Source organism: Python bivittatus, unplaced genomic scaffold, assembly GCF_059951505.1.
Source record: "Python bivittatus isolate LINGU-HERP-01145 unplaced genomic scaffold, Pbiv_v1 ctg000840_np1212, whole genome shotgun sequence".
Lineage (NCBI taxonomy): Eukaryota > Metazoa > Chordata > Lepidosauria > Squamata > Pythonidae > Python > Python bivittatus.
Window position 1 is genome coordinate 21,735,552 of NW_028277113.1, and position 25,631 is coordinate 21,761,182.

The 25,631-nt window shown below is 36.3% G+C and overlaps 1 protein-coding gene across 3 annotated transcripts in view; it reads right to left on the minus strand.

Moving 5' to 3' along the window:
• Positions 1-25,631, minus strand: part of NFATC1 (nuclear factor of activated T cells 1) — a 145,104-nt gene that overhangs the window by 18,670 nt on the left and 100,803 nt on the right. For 2 of the 3 annotated variants that reach the window (XM_007430175.4, XM_007430174.4), the window contains exon 9: positions 10,373-11,053. In XM_007430175.4, coding sequence (XP_007430237.1) covers positions 10,373-11,053 — 681 coding nt within the window. The remainder of the gene's footprint in view (positions 1-10,372; positions 11,054-25,631) is intronic. The other variant, XM_025167897.2, reaches the window with a different exon arrangement.

The following is a 25,631-nucleotide window of genomic DNA, read 5'->3' on the forward strand; positions in this document are numbered from 1 at the left end:
TATATATTTTTTAAAAATAAGCCAAATAAAAAAACCACAGAAAAACAAAATAGACCAGATCCCAACACATTTGCTATGGTAGCTAATAGCCTCTCAGAGATGCCTCTTCCTCACACCTCCGTAAACATGATTTCCTCCCATCCTCAAGACAAGAGGGAGGAAGCAAGGATCAGAGAAGGGAAAGAGGCTGTCTTCTGCTCCCTCCCCACTAGCCATCTTCACTGCTTCTTTCTCATTTCCCACCTTCTCCCTTACATCCATATTGGCTGGAGAGGACTGCTGCTGGCCCTGACAGGAACAGTAAGTTACTAGCATATCCAGGTCAAGCATGAATCCTTCCATGGGCAGCTGTTAGTTGTGGCTGCTGCGGCTGGGAGTGGTAGAGGAGGAAAGGGAAGAGACAACCAAGAGAAGAGCAGGGAAGACAAAGGATCTATGAGATGCAGGCAGGCAGGAGAGGAATGAGGTGGGGATGGGCTGGGAGGGAGTGGTGGGCTGCATGGAGGTTCCTATTTCCTTGATCCCAAACAAAAAAACCTAAAACCTTTGGTGCCAGGGAAGCTCTGGTTTCTCTGGCAGCCATAGGAGAACAGGCCACAGATCACAGAGCCCTGTGACCAGATGGAGGAGGGTGGCCATGAATCTCCCTTAAGCTCCTACTCCATGCAACATAGAACATTTCCAATGGAAAACACTGGCCTCTAGATCTCTTTGATCTGATTTCAGCCTGTCTCAGTGGCAGGCTGGCTTCAAGATGGAGTCTCCATTGCAAGGACACGTCCTCAATAGATAGGAAGCAGGCCATCTTGGTGTTGGGACAGAGACAGTGTAAGGCCAAAATGTCAATAAAGTTATGGCCACTTCCTATTCATGGGGGAGAGCTTTCCATACATTAACTTCTCCAATAACTTCCATGGAAAAATCTTAATCTGTACTGTATTATGTCCTGGACATACTGTGCACATGAAGGATTTTCTGTAAATGAATCAAGTCAACGAGAATTCAATGTCATATCCTTCTTCTATTCTCCCAGAAGCCTCTCCAGTAGAGGTGGAGCCATACAATTGGATTTCACCTATGTATATTATGAAAATATATTTAACTCTTAATAATTCCATAAAATTCTTAAACCGATTTTAATAAAGATAATGATCTTTTTTGGGTTCAATTTTTAAAAATAATAACATTGGTGATAGCAAATGGTTTTTATCTCTTTTCCCATCCTACACTATTAACATTTTAATGACCGTATGTGTGAAATATCTCACTCAAGGAATGGCTGCCAAAGATTTGGGTGCAGAGAAATGGCAAATGGAGTACAGTTGAATATCCTGGGAAATTTCAGCAAAAATAATTCCTATTCTGGGTCTTCAGCAATAATAATTTTATACATTATTTATACAACAGTGAATTGTTGGGTCATAAGTGTGACTGATTTTTTTTTGTTAAAGGAAAAACCAAAGTATAATCTAACTTCTAGTTATCTGGCTATGGGAAGGAATTTTAGGTAACTGGCATTTCTAAAACTATCTTCCCTCAGATGATCATCCTCGCCCAGCAAGAAGCAATGTCAATGTAGAAGCAAGTTTTGGTGAACATATTCCTAGCTGATTGATATGGAACTTGTGGCCCTTTACACATGGCCACAGTTCCAGCATTCCTCAATATGGCTATGCTCTCTGGGTTTGCTGGCAGTGCTCTGTAATACCATGATATTCAGGGAGCCACAAATTCTCCACTTTGACCTTGCAGGGTGAGGTCATATGACTTTCCCCTACCCAGTTCAGCATTTGGGAATATCCAAGACACTTTTTCACAAAGTTAAAATCCCACTGAGTGTCTAATGTATGGCATGAAAGATTACAATCAGCCCTTTTTACCAAACAGTGGATCAGTAGGAGTTTAGCTTTAAAAATGGGTTTAAGGTTGTAGATTTTATTCATATTGTTCCATGAAACTATATGTGCATTTTATTCATATAGTTCCATGTAAAAATACTTTTCTACCATCAGGTTCTTACATATTTGGTGAAATAAGCTGAAATGCTTCATCTACTTCTGGAGGAGGGGTGGTTTAGAGTGCACCTTCTCTGAAGAAATGAAAATCAGCTGTACTGGAAGAAACGTTACACTCACCATTACATCCCCACTGAACTTTGTGAAAAATGACTATTTGAGTTTGCTTTCAGCTTCAGCTGAAATACGTACTGGTATTATGTTATCCTTTATTCTGAGTTTTCTGATGCTACTCCCAATTCTCACATTTCTTTTATGAAAAAATGTGTAAGCCTTGCTGAATTATCTGTAATGCTCTTTAAACCCTTTTTCATTCCTTTCCCCTAATCTAAAATATGAAAATTATTGGAGCTTCTTTTCACACAACAAACATCACTTATTTCTTGAAGAGATTAGGAATGTGATCTACATATTTCCGAGTGAAACTAATGCACTGCAGCAATATTTCAAGGACCCACAGAAGGCTCACCTTCCAGCAGTTGCTGTGACTCTAATCTGGTATTGAAAGATTTAGGAAAATGGTAAAAAAGCCCAGAACATAGATATGGCCACAGAATCTTGCCCTTGGGCAAAGTTGTACTAATGTCCAAACTTCACCTGCACAGGGTTGCAGTATGATCCCAGAACTGAAAACTTCAAGATCACACTGCTGTGGAGGAAATCAGACATCATATACTTGCAATACAGTAAATTCTAGGTTCAATCCTTGACATTTCAAGATAAAAAAGAATCAATTAATGTAATGGAAAAGGATTTTGCCTAAGACCTTGTTTCCAGTTAGAGATGGGAAAGGAATCTGTGTCAGCCAAGATACACTTCAGTAGAGATATATAACATGTGTCAGAAAATAAAATGCAAATCAAGGGGATTCTTGTGACAGTGAAAATTAATAGTCAGTAAAAATGTTTATCATTAAGAATAATTAGCCTTTTAGGATTCCAAAATGATTTATGTATTTCATCTTTTAAAATGTGATTCAATTATCCTTTTAGAACAAATGAGTACAATTCATATTAATGGAAAGTGTTGGCTGATAATTTGAAATTGTTTTTAGGAGATAATCCACATAGTCTGAGGTAAGAGTAGTGTTCAATTTCTTTAAGATTAGGTTTCAGAATATTTCACTGATTAAATTCATATTTTCAATATTAATTAAGAATGGTAAAGAACTTCAGCATGGTGTGAGGAAACAGACTGATTGGAAAGTGGTCTAGCCACTAAGGTCCCTGATCATTCAGAACCTAGATTTGTCTGGATCATTGCTTTTGAAATGTTATCCTGCCTGATCTTTTCTTTATTGTGTTTTATATTCAATAGATGTCTGAAGAATGTTCATCATGTTGACAAGACTTCAAGAGGACCTTTAGCATGGCGGAGTAATATTGTACAGTTGGGTATCATCAACATACAGCATTGATGATTCCTTACCCTGAGCTGATAGATGACATCTCCTAGTGGCTTCATATAGATGATGATGCAAAACCATTTGAAGTAGCATTCTGCCAAACCTAAGCACATCATAGTCAAATCAATGCTAGGAAGAGGAAATTGCTTGGGACACTCATGTATGTTATTTGGAAAACTATGCAAAAAGGCAGGATCCAGATGTAATGATATAAACACATTATGCTGACAGAACTTCATCCTGTCTGATAGAGACCAGCAGCATGACTTTCCCTTATAACTTTTCCAATAAAATTCACAACTGTGTACATTTTCCCATTTTTGAGATGAAATAAAAATATTTTATATGATACCTCTGAGAGATGTTTCTTTTTGGTGACAGCATGGACATTCCCCTTAAGAAAGCAAAGACAGCACTCTCATGGATTACAGTGAGCAGACTAATCTTTCAGAAACAAACCAAGAAAGTGTCCCTTTTCTTAAAAAAACCCCCTAAAACCAACAGTTGTCAAGTATATCTAAGAAAAACAATCTCCTGTGCTGCATTAGAGATCTCCAAAGCAATGCTGGTCTTAGACTGTCAGTATTATGTTCAGTAAACATAATAATCCTGCATTTTTGGCTATATCATAGGTGTAGTGGAATTTCTACTGAAACAAATTGGAGTTTTACTACTGATCAAAATATTTGCCAGCAAATATTAAGTCATCAAGGCTAATTCCAACAATAAAATTACTTTATAGTCATGTTCAGAACTTAGAGAACTGTTCATTTAATTTCTGATAAAGAAGCTTATTTTTTAAAAGTTGTATATACTACTATTCATAAACATTTCATATGTAGTGAAAGAAATAAAAACATAACATATAGTAACACACTTCTGAAGCACTGCTCTTGCCTTTCTAGTCACTTGGATGTTTTGTATTTCTGTGCTTCAATCTGACCATCTTTCATTCTCCCTTCTCCTTTTCTATATCTTTTGTCTTGGTTCCCGCAACTACCTTCGTGTCTTACAAATCCTCTCCTAATTTACAATATACCATAGACTATCTCCCTCCACAGGCACAAATTGCCTGCTTCCAAGTAATTATTTGTCTTGCTGATTTCTCAGTCCTAAAGAGTTTATCAACCCTGATCCAAAGTGAATGGATCAGCTAATCTACAAGTCTTGAAATTGCCAAAGAGCTATGTGATATTTTACAAAATGTGCTCCTAAATAAAAAACAATGGTATTTCTCTCACTAGGACCTGTGCCATCCACAATGTCCCAATCTGTTTTTCATACAACAATATTTTCTCTCTGACTATGACTGAAAAGAATAATACAATGAACAAGGATGGCCAAAAATCTTGATGAAAAAGACCAAGGCCCCTCATTGGCCCCAACGTGGCTGCTGGCTGACTTTCAGAAATTGTTTCTCAAAAAACAATTTCCCCAGAAGTAGTTCTGTCAAGACAGACCAGGTCATTAGAGTAATGAGAGTTTATACAGCTCCCACAGTGGCTGTGGACTGACCTGCCAACACTATGCAGCTCTCTGGTGACACTCCCCAGAAATATTTCAAATGAATATAATATTTCAGTGATGAATGCAAGCTTCTGAACAAAGCTTTTTCAGGAAAGCTCTGTACATTTCTGGATAACATACATTTTTTTTGGCAACATCCCGGGCTTATAAGTAAACAAAATTTATGTGCAACATGGTCTTATCCACTGAGAAATATTATGATCATTTTAAACATCCTTCCTACTTAGAATGGCATCCTTTTTATCCATTGAATACCATACCTTTCAGAATGGGAGAATATTTTTATAGTTCACTTTTTGGGAAACTTCTTTAATTAGTCCCTCATTCCCCCCGCCCCCCGCCAAATGTTCTGTCATTCTGTCATTTATATTTTGTTCTTATTTAAAACTGCAATGTCCCTTTTTCAGTTAACATTAAAGGACATGAGCAGTTTTGTGATAAAATGCAAGGAACCATAAAGTATCAGGACCTGGAGAACGTCACCAGGACCCATGAGTCCTAACACTCTGGAACTGATCTTCAGATAATTACATTTGACAGAATGATACAAGACTAAATGAGTCTCTACTCTACAATTATTTTATCTTAAGGAATTAGAATTTGCCTAGGTTTCCTTTCTCCTGCTAAGTTATTTTTATACTATTATTTTCACTGCTTTTTCCTCCTTCGTATTCACACACAGTACAAACAGAATGAATGGTAAATGAGATGAGCATAGTAGGATGGGTAGGAGAAAGATATATTCTAATGTTAAAGCAAATGAATATACATTTATAATACACTTTTATAAAATAGGATAAATTCTCAATGAAACCTCAAACTTTCCAGCCAAGGGAAGTTAGAGAGGTATGGACGACTGGGAGTAGCTGCTGCAACACCTTATGGTGGCTCTAAACACTTCCCACCTGAAACATCTCTTTGGGAGGTTTTTCTAAGAGGGTACCTTCCTACAGCTTGTTGCTAGAGAAAAAAGAAAATCTTAATATCATGACCTGACCCAGTGTGGTTTCATTTAATGGCCTACCACTCAAATGTAGACATTAAGGTCCATTAAAGGTTTGACCCTAATGAATTATTTGAGTTCTTTATTTTCTTCCCTACCCGTCACAACCAATGTTCACCTCCAGGGTTAGTGATCCAGTGTGTTTTACCACAGGAGTATGCGCGCTTTCAATCACCATTATAAATGAGGAGGGGTCTTCAATCTGGGCATGCAGCCAGCTTTGCTAAAACTTTCCACTAGAAAAGCCTTTTGTTTCTTCTCTAAAGCTGCTAGCTAGGCCAAATAAAAGAAGCACAGGGAGGGGGCAATATGGGGAGCTTGAAATCTGGTCCAGTGTGTTGACAGTATTACTGGGCTTTACAGAAGACCTGCATGTTGTTCTAATGACATCTGGACTACTGGAAATTAGTAAGCATCCACAGAAGTTTAAGGAAGGCCTAATTATGGCACCAGTAGACTAAACTGAATGCTTGGAGAGCCAATCATTTAAATCACAAAGCTGAGGTGCATGAAAAGGATATATTTCAACACAAGAAGAATTCTGTCTGGTATAGTTCCTGTTCAAATAAACTATATAACTAAATTATGTGTGTAATTATATATATATATATATATGTTTGTGTGTGTGTGTGTTACACTCCACCTCTTCCTACACATATGGTGCAAAAGCACAGGCTTAAATAAATGTTATGTAGGAGAAATATAGACAAGTCAGACTTCTAACAGTTGGGCAGTATAAGCAGTTCTTAGGAAGGACATTAACAATAGTCGATAACCTCCACAACTCCCAGCGTTTATTGAAAAAAGTTATTTTTAAGAGACAGCTTTAAAAATAGTTGGCTAAGCTGTAGCTTTCAGTAACACTGGGGTTAGGGCATATCAAAGCTGTTGGCCATGCTGACTGGAAAATTCGGAGACTTGTATTCCCAACCCTTCTAGAAGGCACCAGTTTGAAGACACCTGGTATATAGTTCTGTACAAAATATCTACATAATTTTATCAAGTTAAGCCCTTCTTTAGAAAGAAGGGGGAGTAAATATATGTGCAGTGGAAAAGCAATTTTAGTTTCTAAATTCAATTTCCCAAAGCAGTTTCAGGTAACTCTAGCTGATTTTTCAGACACAAAAGTGACACTGAGACACTTAATTTATCTTTACAGATTACGGAGGAGGTAATTGTAGGTGTAATCTTTCATTATAGTTTATTAAACCTGTTAGGTCTTTGGCAGAGTTATGGTTGACAGGAATTTCAACTTTCTAAAACTAAAAGTTCTGTCAATATTCCAGACTCACTGAAGGTGAATCCAATTATCTTTCCTCTTTCAAAACCATATAACACATTGTGAGGCATCCTTATACCTACTGAGATTTATCATCCTAGTTAGTTAGTTTGTGACAATATTTTGAATTTGGCCCTATTGTAACAAACTGTCTCAGGAAAATCTTTCCTATATTACCTCTCGCAAGGCATCTATCAGGGAGCTAAAAAAAAACAAAAACAAAAAAACATGATGGCCATAAACATACAGTTGAAACCTTGCTCCTTTTTTACATGCAACACATGTAGAAAAGGAGTGGGACTTCGCTTGTGCAGTTGTGACTACCATTTTGACTTTTTGTCCCTCTCCTACCCCCCAGCAAATGCTCCTGCCTCCTTTTATTCACTGATTAGTTTAGTTAGGTGAGAGCAACCATGATGGAATAAACAGTTTTGCAGTCTTTTTTGTTATCAAGCTGACCACTGTTGTTTTAATATTGAAATTTCACTCTGGAAATGAAAACGGTATTTTCCCATTGTTACATCACTGTAGGACAAAACAGAATTATTACTAGCAAAGTCAAAGCATACAGAACTTTTTTTTTAAAGTTACAGATGGTTCTGACATTCAAATATTTCTCTGCTTTGCTTGTTTCCAGAGGCATATACTTGTGGGGCAGTCTCATCAAACCTGCTCCTCTCCAGATGGATCAGACTATACTTCTCATCATTCCATGCTTACTGGAGAACAGGAAGAGGATCACTCTGGAAGGCAAAAGGCCATTCTGGAGAATGTGCCATTTGACCTTTCCATAGCAATTGCCAAATATTTTATGAGTTCCAGTCATGTGTTACCTTCCCCATGCAAAAGATCAGTGCTACAGGGATATGCTAAATTGACTCACACATTATGCCAAGTCAGATTATGATCTGATTTACCATAATATTTGATTTCCACCACTGTGGTTTGTAAATAATAATTTGCAGTTTAGATGATATGTAGACTATTATGTTTATTCAACACACTGTAACTAAGCATGTAAACTCAGTCAAAGGTTGATCCATCCTTTAGGACAATGACCCTCAAGACCTACGCTCAGTTCCTTTTTGTTTCGGATTTTTACCTACAGTGCTCCATATAACTTCTTCAAAGTCTTCATTTGTAGTTTACCACAACCCTAAAGAAACAATCAACTTCACATTACAGAAACCTATACTAGATTGTTTTTGAAATGTGAACCAGATGTTAAAACTCTGTGCTTTAAAGAATTACCATTATTTTGTTGTTGTTTTTCCTTAAAACATTATTTGTTATCAGCATATTCAAGAAAACACTGATTAATAGTATCTCCCTGTGTAAAAAAGTTGGCTCATCAGTTAGTTTCCAGGAGTCTCTTCCTGTTAGTGCTGACGTGTTCCCTTGTCGCTTATAGAGATAACATTTATTGATAACCCCTACTAATTTCTTTGATGTTCTTAATGGTAGGAAATAACTTCACAACTGAATGGCATTGTGCTGCAGGAATCAAAATATACCGAAAGAACATTAATAAGATTAATAACCTAAATGACCTCCCTTTGATGCTGAAATGGCAACTACTATCACTTTAAAAGTAGAAATCTTAAGTGTTTTTATGCCAGCATATTCTGAGTGCTACACAGAGAAGAACACTTTTTGAAAAGTGACATTCTGATAAAAACCAAAATATTCAGCTTCAAGAACAGGGACTTTATGAGCTAAAATAGCCCCCCCCCCGGTGCTATTTTAGAAAAGGGATATAGTGGTATATTCATGGATATGGTCACCGTCTCTGTTTCTAGAAGTGATTTTTTTGGGGGGGGGCTAAAAAAATAAAAATGTGTGCAAGTTTCACATGAAAGACTCAAACTTCAATACCATGCAAAACTCTGACATAAAAAAATGAACAGAGATACCTAGATTAAAGATACTTTTCAGATATTCTGGCATAAAAACACCCTTCTTGGCATAAGAATATATAAAGGGCTTTCCTGAATTTTTCTAATTGTTTAATGTTTCTACAGGCAATTAATTCTTACATTATCCACATGAATACTATAATAATAGCAACTATGAAGTCATATGATATTTTGGATCTGATGAATACCTCTTAGATTTCTTTTCAGAACTATAGCAAATCTTAGTAGGGTACTTTAAAAAAATAGATTAAAATCCCTGGAACAAGAAAATATAATATTGCTATTCAAGCTTTTAAATTCTAACTTTTAAAAATGAGAATTCAGGTGTAGTCATGCTGCTTAAAGTAAAATACTGCAAATGCTTTTAAAAAAACACATACAACAAATTGTGATTGATTTCTATTACAAGACAATCCTAGGAATTAAATTGATTGGAAAAATTAAGTCTGTTCAAAGGTATTTCTTTGTCTTTTGGAAAGGACTTCTTTAATTGCCCTAGGCCAAATATAATAATTATCAGGATTTTAAACACCATATCACAATTCAGTGAAGTAATGCAATAAAATTCCACATTTCATCTTTTATTGCTTTAAATGATCCAATCTTTGGAAACTGGACAAACTCAGTGTAGCATTTTAGCAATGCAATGGTGCGTGCAGAATATACATGTATGAAGTATGTAGATGCATGTACAAAGTTAATTATGATTTATAATATAAAACAATTTTTTTTTATGTGGCAATGGAAACAGCTTTAATTTCAGATGCTAGAGAAGGAAAATAATGTGCATGGGTTTTTTTTTAATATAGGTATTCTTGGATAAAATAGAACAGGTTTATTTTGTCATTTAATTCTAACTAGTAGGCTTATGTATTTCAAGCTGCTATATGATGGATAGCTTTCAATGTCAGTTTGCTAGCCATTGGCAATGGCATAAGCCAAGACCAATAATGGTTAATGTTATTATACTGTAGTTCTTGGACATGCAGATACTTTAACAATGACTAATAATGCTTAATGTTTAGGTTATGGACTTTCATTAATGTTGACGATAGTAAATAAATCTTTCCTATACATATGTCATCCAAGCAGACTTCTGTGCCATTCCACAAGGCTGTTAGTTGTCAGCTTCCCCCTTCCTGAATGCTTCAGGAGGCTACAATAACTCAATGGCTCAACACAAAATGGCTGAACACAAACCTCTACAACTGGTAACTCTAGACTTACCATCATCCAAGTATAACTGGTCCAATTCCTCAGGTTCTTGCTTGATCGTTACAGGTATAGGGGCCAAATTATGATTATTGTCCTCATGCAACTCGGTCAACGACAGTGGTTGATTTGCTGGAGTTTCATTTCTTTGAACATTCGGCAGCTGCTGTTGGCCCATTACAGTTGAGTGAGTTGGACTGCAGGACTGCAAATAGGTTGACTCTTGAGTTACAGATGGAACTGGAGAGGAGGGACTGTTGGGATAGAGTGTTTGTTGATAACCAAGGGAACAGGTACTGCTCAGATGTTGACTCACCTGCGGCTGCAGCATGATGTGAGATGACTGATCGGGAGAGCTTGGGTGCACAACAATAGACCTTGGCACTTCCTGTATGGTGGGGACACCTCCAACCGTCTGCTGAAGTCCTAGTTGATTATGGCCTGGGTTGGTGATGCACTTGTAAGCAGGAGAGGAAAGATCATGCAGCTTAGGACTAGAGCTGGGAGACGATGACATCACAGTGTTTCTCTGCTGACAGGAAGTGAAGCCAGCTACAAGGCACGAGCCAGGATCAGGGGGCATCATGATCTGCTGGCTGTAATATGATTTGGAGAGAGGGCTTAATCCATGGCTCCTTGGTCCACAGGTTTGAGCAGACTCGTAATCATCAGTGGGTTCTGTTTTTATAATTGGAACTGTCGAAAGAAAAAGAAAGTGCTCTGAATAAACACAGAGTTAGTATGATCAAGTTGGCTTGTGGCTAGGATACCCTTTGCAAAAACAAACAAAGTCTTGAATAAGACTCAGTGTGTCCTTTGCTAGTTCTCTCCCCTCCCCCCCAAATACGAATGACTCATCCAAGCAAGAAAGCCACAGCTGGTTCTAATACTGAAAAAGGCTATTTTTTTTGGACTCTCCTCCAGCTCTAATGTGCTATAAAAATCTATTTGCAAATAGTTGTGCTGCAGTAGAAGCCCTGGACCCAAGGGCTCTATGGATCTGTAGTAATCAAAGAGATTTTTTTAAAACTTGGATGTACTACTGCTTGTCGACTGCTACTGATGGCCCATTTGATAGATGTCTGCACAATGGGTAAATTCAAGCACGGGGAGTCAGTGAAGGGGCTTTCAGAGTTCACAAAAACAAAACTTCAGAGAGAATGGCCAGCTTAAGAAAAAGTATACATTTCATCATAAAGCTTTTCTTTCTATAAGCAAAAATTGAACTGCCTTTTTAAAAAAAGTAAAGTGTCTATATATAATTTTTATAATCCATATGACAGCACAGAGATATTTCAGCAAGGTAAGTCCAAGTGATATTTATTTAATTCAGAAGTAAGACTGCATTGGGACTAAGCTAAATTTTAGCCAATGTTGTATCAGTTCATAGAAACATTTACTATTTTCTTCAAAAACAATTTATAAACAGAAATGTGATTTAAATGGCATTTTCACAGATACTTCGTGAGTAAAATACAAGTTAGGTTTTGGGGTTAAAGTTGCCAGTTACCATTAAAGAAGAAAAAAAAATCACTAAGAATTAATTTGCATATAATTTGGTGTGAATGTCCAAATCATGCATATTTAAAAATAAATAATACATTTTAATTGAAACCAACATTTGACCTTAGTGAAAAAGTCTCTGACCAAATGTAACAATGGCTTCCCTGACTAATAAATATTTAGGAGATGGTTATGTAAACAACAACCAGCAAGTTTCTTCATTATCAATGGAAAGGTGAATGGTTATGCTGGCTGAGGATGACAGGATAATGATTATATATAAACTAGGCTGCTGACTCACAGAAAGACCATTAAAAATAAAATGAACAAAGCTCTGTCCTAAAGAACATTGAGGATGTATCAGTTTTAGATGGGAAACAGTTCAATCACCATAATTCCTATAACTCTATCCCTTTCTACTCAATGCATCTTGCTGAAGAATCAGTGTGAGAACGGTGCTTGGAAAAAAAATCATTTTCAGTTTTAGGGAGATGTCAAGAACTTGGTTTCCACGCATCCTGTGTGACTGCTCAGACCGTTAGGTAGTAACCGATGATCATCCTTTCTTCTCTCTGGTTCATTTTGAACCATTAACATTTTATACTGTTAAAATTTTGAACCAAAGACTGGACAGTTGTTCTAACAGATCAGGGAAGGTTTCAGTAACAAATGCTTCATTCTAATTGGTACCTGACCCAGGAATGGGAGGAATCTCTGAAAGTGATTAAAAAGCACCTGTCTGATCTCAAGAAGTAAATCACGGGTATAACATCAGAAGTGTCAGTATAATTCTGTATAAACTTTACATATGTCCAGTTTGATAAAAAGTAATTTAAATATATATATCATCAAATTAGGCACTGCTGTTGCTTTTAGAGATTTAGGAAAATTGAGAGGATCTACAGATATTCTTCTTGGTTTGATCTAGGAATGCTAAACTTTGGAATTGGAATTATGTAGTAACTGTCTCTAGATCTCTCAGCTTGCTACATGTTACTTGTGAATTTAAGATCTGATTATCTATTTAACACATTGATATTTCATCTTATCGTGAGTCTGTCTGAGTATGTCTGGTTGATAGGCAGATAAAGTTCTAACTATTAAATAACTATTTTTCTCACAGGAATCTATTACTACATTATCCTTAAGCAGATGTATTTTGAAAAACTAAAAACACAGTTGTGAATAGAGTATTCAGAATAATACCAACAGATTGATACCAGATTTTATCTTCAAAGTAGAGATAAACAGTACTGTATGTGATTATTTATTTATGTATTTATTTAGGTGCCTTCAAGTCAGTCTTGACTCCTGGTGACTGTCTGGACTAGTCCTTGCAGTTCTCTTGGCAAGATTTTCAGAAGTGGTTTGCCATTGCCTTCTTCCTAGGGCTGACAGAGAGTGACTGGCCCAAGGTCACCCAGCTGGCTTTGTGCCTAAGACAGGACTAGAACTCAAGAGTCTCCTGGTTTCTAGCCTGGTGCCTTAACCACTACACCAAACTGGCCCTTTAACATGTGATTACTACAGGTATATCTATGTATTTATTTAAAATGGTACTGATTTTATTTCATCCCTGTACAAAAAATGATACTTCCTGCATAGCTTCATAAAATTACTCATTCAAACTTAGTCGTAGCCAACAAGTTGTCTTCTGGATGTAGCAATGATTCCCATCATCCTCAGCTAGCATGGTGATTCACCTCACTAGCTAGGATGATAGAAAGTTAAATTCGACATACCTGGAATGCTTCACATTTGGGAATACTGCTTTAACCTACTCCAAGAATTGCTGAAATGATTGAACAAGATTTTCTTAGAAGTATATTCTCAGTAAAAATGGTGAATAATGATGCTATCTATCAACTTCTTTACAAAGAACATATAGTAATGGATTTTTGTTCAAAAGTTCTCTTGACAAGTCTATTGGTAGTGGAAGATAAGATTTGCTCCAGACCTTTCATGATCTTTATATTATACTGAACTCTGCTAGATTTTAATATACTGTCCTAATTCTCGGAATTAATCATAATATTTAGCATACCAAATTAATTAGGCTCAGATTTAATACACAATAACTTTGATGGTTTTAGGCAGTCACATGTATCACAACATCAGCCAATTTAATACTGGCACCATATGTTTGGAGCAACATCAACTATAAATCTTTGTTCTTACTGAGAGGACCCCATATGATGACACCATACCAAGACCAGTTGGATAAAGACAATGCGCTTTTATGCACACTTGGATATGGGTAGAAAAATTCCAATTATATTGTTTGAAATGAAAAGTTGTGAACTAGTAAAAGATGAGTTCATCAAATCTTAATAAAGAAATCAAACATTTTCACTGAAGGAGCGCAAGTGTGAGATTTCTTTTAAATATAAGTTTCCTATCACTCTGATATGTTAGAAATCCAGAGTTTCATTGTTCTATAATATATTGGTTCTGCTTTGGTTCATAGTTATTAGGATGAGTAAAAAATAAGACATGTATTTTAGAAAGTACTACAATGTGCATCACCCATCTAAATTAAATTGGTTGCAGATGAAAGACAACCAAAAATTTTATATCCTATTAAAGCCTAGTTAGATTATTGCAGCAAGAGTTTTCACAGGCAATAGCCATTCTCATTAGATGACCATGCTAGAGGAAATAAGAACTTATTTTAGAAATTGGGCAAATGTAAGATTTCTGTATTCCTGTAACAGTGATTGCAATTAATAATGTGACTTTATTGGTTCTGATGCTGTATTCCCATGCCTAAAACTGATACTAAAGTAATATATCTTGTCTTGATTATCTTCTATTAGAATCTTTATAAAGCATCATTATCTTTTGAAGTAATTCATTCTGAGCTATTACGATTACTATTTCTTCCTAAATAATTTAGTTATGCAGAGCTTCTCAGTTGTCGTTAAAATGTTTAGCTGTTCAAAAATTACTAAAGAGACAGGACATTGTAGAGGCATGGAAATGGAGGTTCTTTCAGAGGAGAGCCCTGGAACAGCTTATTTGCTTATGAGCAATTAATGAAGCCAAAATGTGCATTAGATTGTTAATAGGTCTTAGAAGAACTTATTCATTTTTTATTGTAAGACATTATTCATGTAACAATGCAAGGGATAAATGGAACCTACATTTCATATTCTTTTAAGGAAGATTTCCAAGCATGAAAAAGATGTATCACTCTTAATGTCACAGTATATTATTTTGCCCATTCTTCCCACTGTATCCCAAACACATCCTCCTTAATTGTTCCAAGGAAATTAAACTTGTATTGACTTGAAAAGCAGTAGGATGACATGGAATGGAAAGGAATCAGAAGTGAATGAACAATAAAAATCAGTCATCAAATAAAGAAGAGAATGGAAATGCAAGGGATAGGCCAAGTTCTGTTCGTGGGGAGTATGGGGAGACTTCTGTAATTTTAACAAATGAAACCTTCCCTATTGTTGCATCTGCAATCCAAGACAATTCAATATCTCACTTCTCTGATACAGACACTGATACAGAAAGTGGTAATCGAAGAAAAATCGAAGAATTACAGATATGTGTTTCAGGAATATAATGAAATGTGAAATACACAACACAAGAATGCTAAGCTAATGCTAAACTTATATGTATAATAACGCTAAATAAGATTAAAATACATTCATGTAAGTTTCCATATGATAAATGCACTCCCTGGAGTACTGCCACACAATGCAACAAATAATTTTTTATTATGGCTTTTGGCCAATCATGAAATTCAGTTAATTCTACAGTGGGAGTCTCATTCTTAAAATGAATGAAATTAGCTGAACACATAATTACCACACGAATGACTAGGTTCTTGTCTTAATAACAATACATGTAGTCCTCACTTACTGACTGCCTCCTTTAGCGACCTTTTTAAGTTATGACAGTGTAAAAAAAAAAACAGCTCCACAACCAATCCTGGCATTTACAGCTGTTGCAGTGTCCTGCAGTCACATGATCACCATCTGAGTGCTCTGCAACCAGGGCACATTGTGATTGTCACACTGTCCCATGGTCATGTGATTGCCATTTGTGTGCTTTGCAACTGGCTTGCAACAAGCAGAGTTCAACAGAGAAGGTGGAAGTAAAATCCTAAGTCGCAGTCACATGATGTTTCACTTAATGACTGAATGGGAAGTTGTAAGCAAGCCCATTGCAGTCACATGATTTTTCACTTAGCAACTGCAGCGCTTAGCGATGGAATTGCCAATCCCAATTGTGGTCGTCAAGCGAGGACTACTTGTATAAAAAAACCTTTGTGACTGATTTAGTGATATATGGGTTCATATCTGCAAGACAATCAGTAATATAAATCATGTCTTTCTGGAAACCTCAGCAGTAGATCTGTACGTTCCTTCCTTATACCCTGATAAAGAATATAGCATAGAAAGATATGTGTCCCACTTTCCCAGGCAACAGAGTCACAGGGACAGATTCAGGTAACCTTCGCTTACTGACAGTAATTGGGATTAGGAATCCTGTCACTAAGTGACGTGGTTGTAAGATGCAATGTCATGTGACTGTGCCAACTTACGATGGCAGTTCTGGCAGTCCCAGTTGCTGTTGTTAGGTGAATCCTGTATGGTCACAGTGTCCTGTGGTCACGTGACTGCCATTTGTGACCTCCTGCTGGCTTCCCCACTGACTTTTTGTCAGAAGGTCAAGGTTGCAGTCAAGGTTGCAAATAGCGATCACATGACCACAGGACACTGCAACATTGTCATTGTGAGCCAGCTGCCAAATGCTCGAATCATTATCACCTGACTATGGGGATGCTGCGATGGCTGCAACTATGAGGACCTGTCATAAGTACACCTCGTTCAGCATCGCTGTAACTTCAAATGGTTGCTGAACAAGTGGACGTTAAACAAGGCCTACCTGTACCATTAGAGAATTGGTGCTTTGAGAATCTTGTCTCTTGAATGGATGAGGGAAGTATGTTAAAAAAGGAAATTTCTTCTGAAAGAAATTCTAAACTTAGAAAACGTGAAGTGTAGACTAGTAATTTGCCCTTCGTGATTCAAACGAAAATATATACTAACATGAAGGGGAAAAAATTTCCTCTGAACTTGAGATAATAAACTCTGATGCTCAATATTGCAGAGGCATTGAAGAAAAGTCTCTTTGCCTCTTTCCCTTCCAGACTAAATAATTCAAATGGGCAGTGTCTTATTGCCATAATCTCTTTTTGATTACAGTTGACAGTCAGGGATTAGGGAAAGAATCTTGCAGTAACAATGCAAGATAGGAGGGTCCTGCAAAAGTGTCCAAGTTCTAGGTCCTAATGGAAAAGAGTCAGTTTCTCAACACAAACCAGAATAAGATACACACTGAGGAACCTGCATAATATGTCTTAGGAAAATAGGCTGTATTCTTTCCAGCTCATTTGTAATACCCTGTACCCACATGGAGGCCCCGTAAAGAAGTTGGGATAAAATCTTTGAATGAATGAATGAATTTGAATGAACATTAATGACAGAGGTGAAAAGTCTGGCGAGGACTGGTGCCCACCATTTTGAGTTGATTTTAATTGGCTCTGGATATATAATGGCTGGTCCAGGGGCTTTTTCTTTTCTAAGATCTCTATTTCCTTTATGGAGCCTGGAAGTCATAATGAAAGTTTATCTGTAGCAAGATACACAGTAGTCTCCAAGGAATAGTTGTCATTGTAAATTGCTGAAAAATGGTTTCCCCAAGTTCCAGCAGACATTTTACATGTGGGATGTTCAGAATGCCTCTCAAAGTCCTGGAGATAATTCCCCACTAGGTTTGGCTGTCTTTATTCCTAGAAGCACTAGTAGCCTTTTAGAGATGGCCTTTGGTTCTTGCTGCTTAATAAATCGTAGGCATTTTTATATTCTGTTTGTCTGATAATAAATGGCTGGGAGAATCTTCTCATTACCTGCTTTATAATTTTTGTAAATGCTATGAAGTTGTTTACTTAGAAGCCTACATCTCATGTTAAACCACTCTTTACCTTTTACCGCCTGGAGAACTTACTTTAAAGTGGGCCACCAAAATAGCTCTCTGAGAGAATTAACTAGATTACCATCAAGAAAAATGATGCCTCAAATGCCTCAGTTGCTCACATGCAAGTCTCTTATTTAGCCAAACCTCCAGGAGAATGAGGAAAAAGCACTATATCACTTTCTACAAGTTTAGATGTTAGACCTTATTATTAACTATAGTAAGATCACTGTCAGCTGAGAAACGTCACCCTCCTTTGTCTCAGGCCAATTCAGACAGAACAGTGGAAAGTGGTCACTGGCCACTTGATCCCTGATATGCAGGGGCTTGACCAGGCAGTCTCTGAGAATCAGAAACGACTGAATGGATTAAAAAATAAACAAACCATCTATAAATTGAACTCTGTTATAGGCAGTAATAGAAATCCATTAAAAAGACTGTTTAACCAAGCAACTAGAATCTTGTAATGATGAAAATACTGAACTATTTTTCCAGTTTAACTACATAATTTCAGTCATTAATTCAAACTGTGCAGTATTCAGAATAATGTCAGATTAAGTCATGCATTTCCTACCAGTAATAAAATGACAGCTGATTTTTTTTGGGGGGGTAGGGTTAATTCACATCACTCCTGGAAGATTTTACATTTTACTAAAAAAAACCCTAACACGCCAACAAGGACAGCAAATCACTAACCAGGAGCCACTTTATCTCATGTAGCAATGTAATTATTAAGAAAATAGATTTATGTATTGACTTAAAAAAAAACTTTGATAATATTATAAAAAAGGTAATCATTTATCAAAGATACCAATAATGTCATACTCAGAATCAAGCATTTTAATTTAACTACAATACTCTCTTACTTCACATCTCCTTATAGCAACTTTTCCCAACTGTGATAGCCTCAAAATATGTGGACTTCAACTTCCAGAATTCTCAACATTGGCTATGCTGTTTGAGGAATTTTGAGGAGTTAAAATCCACACACTGGAGGATACCTAGATTAGGGATAGGAATTTTAGGGCAACATGCTGCTTAACTGAGATCTGAACTTTAAAAGGATACCTTAATACTGGAATGCCCAAATCTTTACAACACCTTTACCTCCAGTGAGGCTGCCCCCTAGGGTTCCATGGTACAAAAACGGCACTTAAACAGCTCCTTTGTATATAAAATCTATTCATGGGAAAACTTGAAAAGAACTCTCTTAGAAAGCCTATTTACAGTGGTACCTTAATAATATCATTATGGCAAAGAAATGAAATTAGGACCATGAATCAATTCTATTCTTCCGAGAATCAAAAATACACTGAGCAGCATCATTCAAAGTCTATACCACCCTTCCTTAGATGTCTCTCTCACCACTGAAAACAACAAAATAATCACTGATATTTACAACAAATCTATTTATGCTCAGACCTACCTAAATTGAAAATCCTACCATCTCAATCACGTAGAAAAAAATATTATCTACAGTTTGGCTCTCAGAATTCAATGGATCTACAACAAAGAGCACTTCAGAAAAAGAACCAACGAAAACACCTTTAGCATAGAACATCTACTGCACATATCACTGACTGCAAAATTTATCACACAACCTTCATATCAACAGAAAACATTCATTTTTTAAAAAAGGAACCAGTCAACAACCCCCCCCTCCAAACATCTCCTGTTCATATCACTTAAGTACACCTGGGAATCAGTGAAAGTGAATCTTTTTTAGCCAAATCTGATTGAAAGCAATCTGTAAATCTTTTGCATAACATTCTGCCAACCTTTACATCTGTGCAGATTACCAGTGACAGTAGTACTTAAACTATCTTAAATTATAATTGTTGTACAGCCTGTGCTTAAAGCCTGCTACCTTCCAAAGTACAACAATTGGCAGAACGTATTACATCAAATAAAAATCCCCTGCATAATTTACATGCCAGAAATGTCATATACCATATGTAGACAATACATGAACAGATTACAGACGCATTTTAGGAGCCATACATCTGCAATCTTCATTTAAGAAAAAAAAATGGAACAGTCAATTGCAAATTGTTTCTGTTCAGGTAATCACAGACTCTCTAATTTGTTGATCACAGCACTAGTAATACCATCTGATTTTAGAACACCGTAAACACAGAAAAATTTCTTAATGCCACATGGGCTCAAGCACCTGGACAATACTTAATCACCTTTATCTAAAGCAAATGTAACAGTTCCAGATGCACTATCTTTACTGGTCTGTAACTGTCACGCAGGCTACAGTATCCTTTAATTCACATCATTGAAAAAGTTAGTATTAACACTCCAATACTGCTGTTGTGTTCGACCGAGCAAACATATACATATACAGTACACACTTAACATATATCAATGCATTATTATTATTTGGTTAAGGTGTTGGATTTGGACTGGAGAGACCAAGGTTCAAGTTAGTCATTGACTCAACTCACTCTCTTAGCCTTATTACCTCACCCAGTGAGTAGCTGTTGTGGGGATATATTACAGGAGACTCTCATGTATGCAGTCTTCAGTTCTCAAAGACAGGATAGAAATTCAATCACATTATAAAATATAATCAATGAAGTATCAAAGAACATCAAAAATATTTCCTGTATTACTTTTAAATTCAGATGCATTATTCTCTAATTTTAAAATCCATGTTATAAAAAAGGAAAATGACTGCCCTCAGTAATACTTCATTTTAAAAATAATTTTCTTGAATTATTTAATGATTTGAAATATGCTGACTTAGTAATACATAGCAATAATCCACTGACTAAACCTGAAAATATATCCAGAATAAAACTCATCTGCTGATCAATATTTATATCTTGTCTAAAAAGCCACCTAATTCTCCTCATGGTACTTTAAAGAAGGACTTGCAAAAAAGTTTCTGTTGCTTTTAACTCATGACTAGTATGGTCTAATTTCATCAACAGCACTTGATTGCGAATAGCGCTATACCATTTTTTAAACATCTGATGAATACAGATACTTATAAGCCAATGCCCAATGTATTTGCATTAAATTATTTAAAACTAGGTTAATTTCAGTACAGTTGCATATTCTCCTTTTTCAAAATAAAATAAATTACCATTAGCTAGTTAGTATTGAATCTGCTGAAATGTCCTTCACTATGTGTTGCGATCACAATTAATAATCATATATACTCTCAAGCCATATTTCTACATGGCAAACTTGAGTTCATGTTTGGTGCAAGCAATCAGAAGATCATTTCACTATGAAATCCACGGCAATACCAGTTAGTAATGTTACTTTATTAAAATAATCTTGGAGATCAGTTGACCAGCTCAAGACTGGCCAAATTCTTGAACCAGCAATTCTTTGAATACTTATTGAATAGTAGCCACACAGAATACAAGGATTTAAATTTCTTATGAATTATATATATTTACACACATACAAATTTATAAAAATCCATACATATAACCACCATCCAAAAAGGCTAGATATTTGCAATATTACATTTTTGGTAGCCATATTTTGACTGAGGATTTCCCTGTGAAGCAGTTATGATCGATTCTTTCCACATTTAAGATAAGGTAGACAGTAAAAATTGTCTTACTCCACTAGTTTTCAGTGCTATACCATGATTTTGTCACTCTTTATATGTTCCTATATGCAATGTGTCAGAGTTCAAATATGTAATGTGTCTGGTTTTGGCTTACTTTGTGTGAACTGCATTTCATAAACCATAGTTTTCTGGTTCAGCACCACTTTTGAATTCAGCCATTTCTGAGATGTTCAACAAACTACTGCTAACAGTGCATAAATGAAGTTATTGTTTCACTGAATAGATGAACTGTACTTACTTCATATTGTATACTTATAAAATATGTCATCTTATGAATCAGATTGGGTCAAACATATTAACCTGCTGTATGGTAATCCACCTATCCAACAACTTTTAGTTTTAATTGGTTTCTCTGCTCATTTTTAACTTCAGATTGTCTCCCTGTTAATAGCTATTATCTTGTAAAATAATCTATGTTAGGTATCCAACTGCCTCCCACACTCTTGTGCCCTTTATAACTTTTTAAGATTATCCTCCTGCCATCTGACAGCAAATTCTGCTGACCCAGCAATTTTAAAGAATTTGCTCAACTTCGTGGAGTCCTTGGGGTTCTCTGAGCTTGGTTGTTTTCTTGCAAATGTTTCCTTACCTGGCTAGGTAACATCTTCAGTGCTAGAATGGAATAGGGTTTGCTCTGTTTATATATTGTGGCATGCCCTGCCAGTGTTGGTGGGGGTGCTACAATATATAAACAGAGAGCAAACCCCATTCCATTCTAGCACTGAAGATGTTACCTAGCCAGGTAATGAAATGTTTGCAAGCAAACAACCAAGCTCAGAGAATCCCAAGGACTCCACAGTTCAACCCTGAGCTACACATATTCGCTTCTACTGGTGGCTCAACTTTGCATGAACGTTTAGTTAAAACACGTCAGGAAGTTAACAGTAAAAATAGAGATGGGCATTACAATAAATGGAGCACAGCACACTGCATTGTAGATTCATTATTTTTCTCTAATTCAGTTTACTCAACCCCTAAACTTCCAGATATGCTTAGTGTACAGCCCTCTGTAATTCCCAATCCACCTAGCTGGGAATGATGGGAAGTACGATCCAATGCATCTGGAAGCATCAGTTGGAAAGGCTGCCCTACTTTAAACTAGCATAATATGCTGCTTTAGAAAAAGAAATACAGTGGGTGGAGGAGGATGCGAAAAAGACTCTTAAATGTCATCACTAGAAAACTATCACTGCAAACAGTCAAAAGATAATTATAGTTACAAAACAGGAAGTTGAGCCCAATGCTGACAAAATTGACTTCTGATCACTATTTACAGAAGCATACTCAGAATCACCATGACTTTCCTTCTGCAATGCATCAAAGAAGTAATCAGAAAGTTACATCTAAAAATTGAAAGGTCAGGTTCAGCTTTATAAATGAGATCCACTATTAGTTTTGCATGCCCCCACATGCTAAATGTAGTTGAAATTTCAGTTTCACAAAGGATGACATGCTGAATGACATGAATATTTAAGCTTTTAGAGAGGGATATTATTAGCTAAAGTTCAAATTTATGGTTGCATATCACTTTATATTTTTTAAGGGTGGAAATCTCAGTGGGAAATTAGATTATCTGAACAACAAAATGCAAATCTAAACAGTTTTCCAGTACTTTTGAACTGAAGCCAGTGTTAACAAGCTGCATCAGGCCATAGGATAGAAATAACTATGTGCTGTTTCATTCTCCAGGTCCTCTGAAATAATGATTATGCAGAACAGGTGGACTAAGTGGTTGAAATCCAGCTGAGTCATGATCTTATCGAATGACCTTCAGGTGTTATCATCTCTTTGATTCAGCCACTATCCTCCACTGCCTTTTGAACCTACAGTAGAGGCAACTGAACCTTTGGGAATAGTATTATATCAGAAACAGCAAATGAAATATGTCATTCTAAATATATAAATAATATTTCTTGCTACCATTCAAATAGATTGGGATTTATTTTCAATATTATGATTAAATGGGATCATATGGAGAAAAGTAAGTAGGTACAAAGCAGCTGAGAAAATTATGCGCACACATATACATACTGCAACATGGAAATTGCTTCTAGTTGTGACTATTTACTGCCATTCACACATTACACTTTGCATGCAAATATACGACTGGCTGTGGTTGCCTAGACTCAAGTAATGTGGACTGTACCTCAGTTAAAACATTCAGATGGGCAGCTTCTCGCTTAGTTGATAAACATGACCATTCTGGCTAATTTTAAGAGATCTTTGAGATTTTAACTGTAATAATGGCAACTTTGTTCTTTAGTAGAAAACTATTGTAAAACTTGCTGGATCTTGGATCGATTGCTTTTGCGTCACTTCATGAATTTTTTAAACTATCATTGAGGTGGTCTGGTAGCAAATAAGTGAATAGTATATAACACTGGCATAAGACCAGAATATCAAATGGAAGAATGAGACTCTCAGTATTTAATCAGAATGGATACTGACAGACAAGATTACAAACAACTGAAAAAGAAAGTATTGTTATCTGGAAAAATATATTTGGCTCTGTTCTAACTGTCAATCATGTCCCTGGCACAGGGTTTAAAGCAGAATGAGTGGTTTTACTTGGCCTTAAGTATGAGTTTTAAAACAGATGTTGGTTGCAAAAGACATTTTAAAAATTAGAAACCAACCTAGCTTCACATTAGTGAAATTCTAAAAGTGAATGATCTAAAATTACTCATTATTATAGTAGTAATTTCTATCAAAATGACAGGCATCAAAATCAAGCGTTAAGAAGGGATACCGTTTGCTTGTTCTTCCAGCCAGTCTAGAGAAAATAACTTTCTAGCTCTACTCTTCAGCTTTTCATCCAGGCCTATAAATGTGAGACTGAATCTGCTCTTTGTTGTATTGCATTAATGTCAGTAATGGCAAGGGAGAGGCCTCTACCACATGCACTGTACTATTACCACCATGGTGGAGGGAGCAAAAAAGAGCCCAAGAGAACGAGGCTTCCTAAGTGGAGATCAGCCTTCCCAAAACTGGTGTTCTCTAGAAGTGTGGCATACACCTCTCAGAATTCCTAGCCACTGTAGCCAACAACCATCCTGACAAGAAATTCTGTGATGTACACCTGAGGGGACTGTATTTGGGAGACAAGGTACAGATCAGTGGAAAAGGGTCGTCTGCATTATATGGGCAAATGGCAAAGAAAGAATTCTTATTGTTCCTCCTTCCTTTCCTTTCCAGCTAACATAGCCATTAGCTAGAAGAAAAGTGTTGACTGAAAAAACACATTTTAAAAAGCTCGCTATCATTTGAAAATAATGTTTGGTGTCACAAACATTACACTATAGATTTTTTCCACAGAACAATACTTCTAAGTGAAGCTGTTATTATATTCTTCTACTATTGTTGAAAAAAAGTGACACAGAGAAATAGGGATTCAACCACTACTTGTCTAGGACAGACACTAGAAAATCCACTCTATTGTATTAATCAAAACCCTAGACTACTTCTCCACATGGTTCTAATAAATCATCAGAAATCTGCTGCCTAAATCAACTCAAGTTCACCCCCACTTTTTCATTTCACTTTCACAATTTACAATCAAATATCACAGTCATATTCACATACCAAAATATATTTGGGTGCAGTTCAACTATCTGAGTATCACCCTGCTGTTAGCAGGCCACTACAGTTATGATGATGATTGCTGTTTTCATGTTCCCTTTTCCTTGATTATGTTGTGTCTATAACCACTGAGCTGTTTCCTCTGAAGCAGGTCCAATAACTTCTGTGGGAAGACTATTCTCTTAGGGACTGAGGGGTGGGGGGAGTAAGATTTAAGGATTGCACTCTTGGGATTCTCAAAATATGGATTTTCTCTATGATATATTATTTTATTTAGCATCCACATCATGGGGGAATGAAAAGATAGATTATTTTGGTTAGTAGGATTAGAAGTAGAATTAGATGAAATTATAAACTGCATGTAATTTTAGACACGAAAGGCATTTTAAGTTTTGCTTTGAGATGTTGCCACAAACTCTGTCCTTCCCTACTGAAATTCTGTAGGGAATGTCTGTTTGAAAAGCAAGCTGTCCTTTTAAAAACATGGGCCATGGTAATTTAAAAGAAACTTGGAGAATAATTTTATTATTGTGGACATCATACCTTTAAAGGAAATGGGTTAGTGGGGTGCATACTGGTAATGCAGAGGATCAGAATCACCCCATT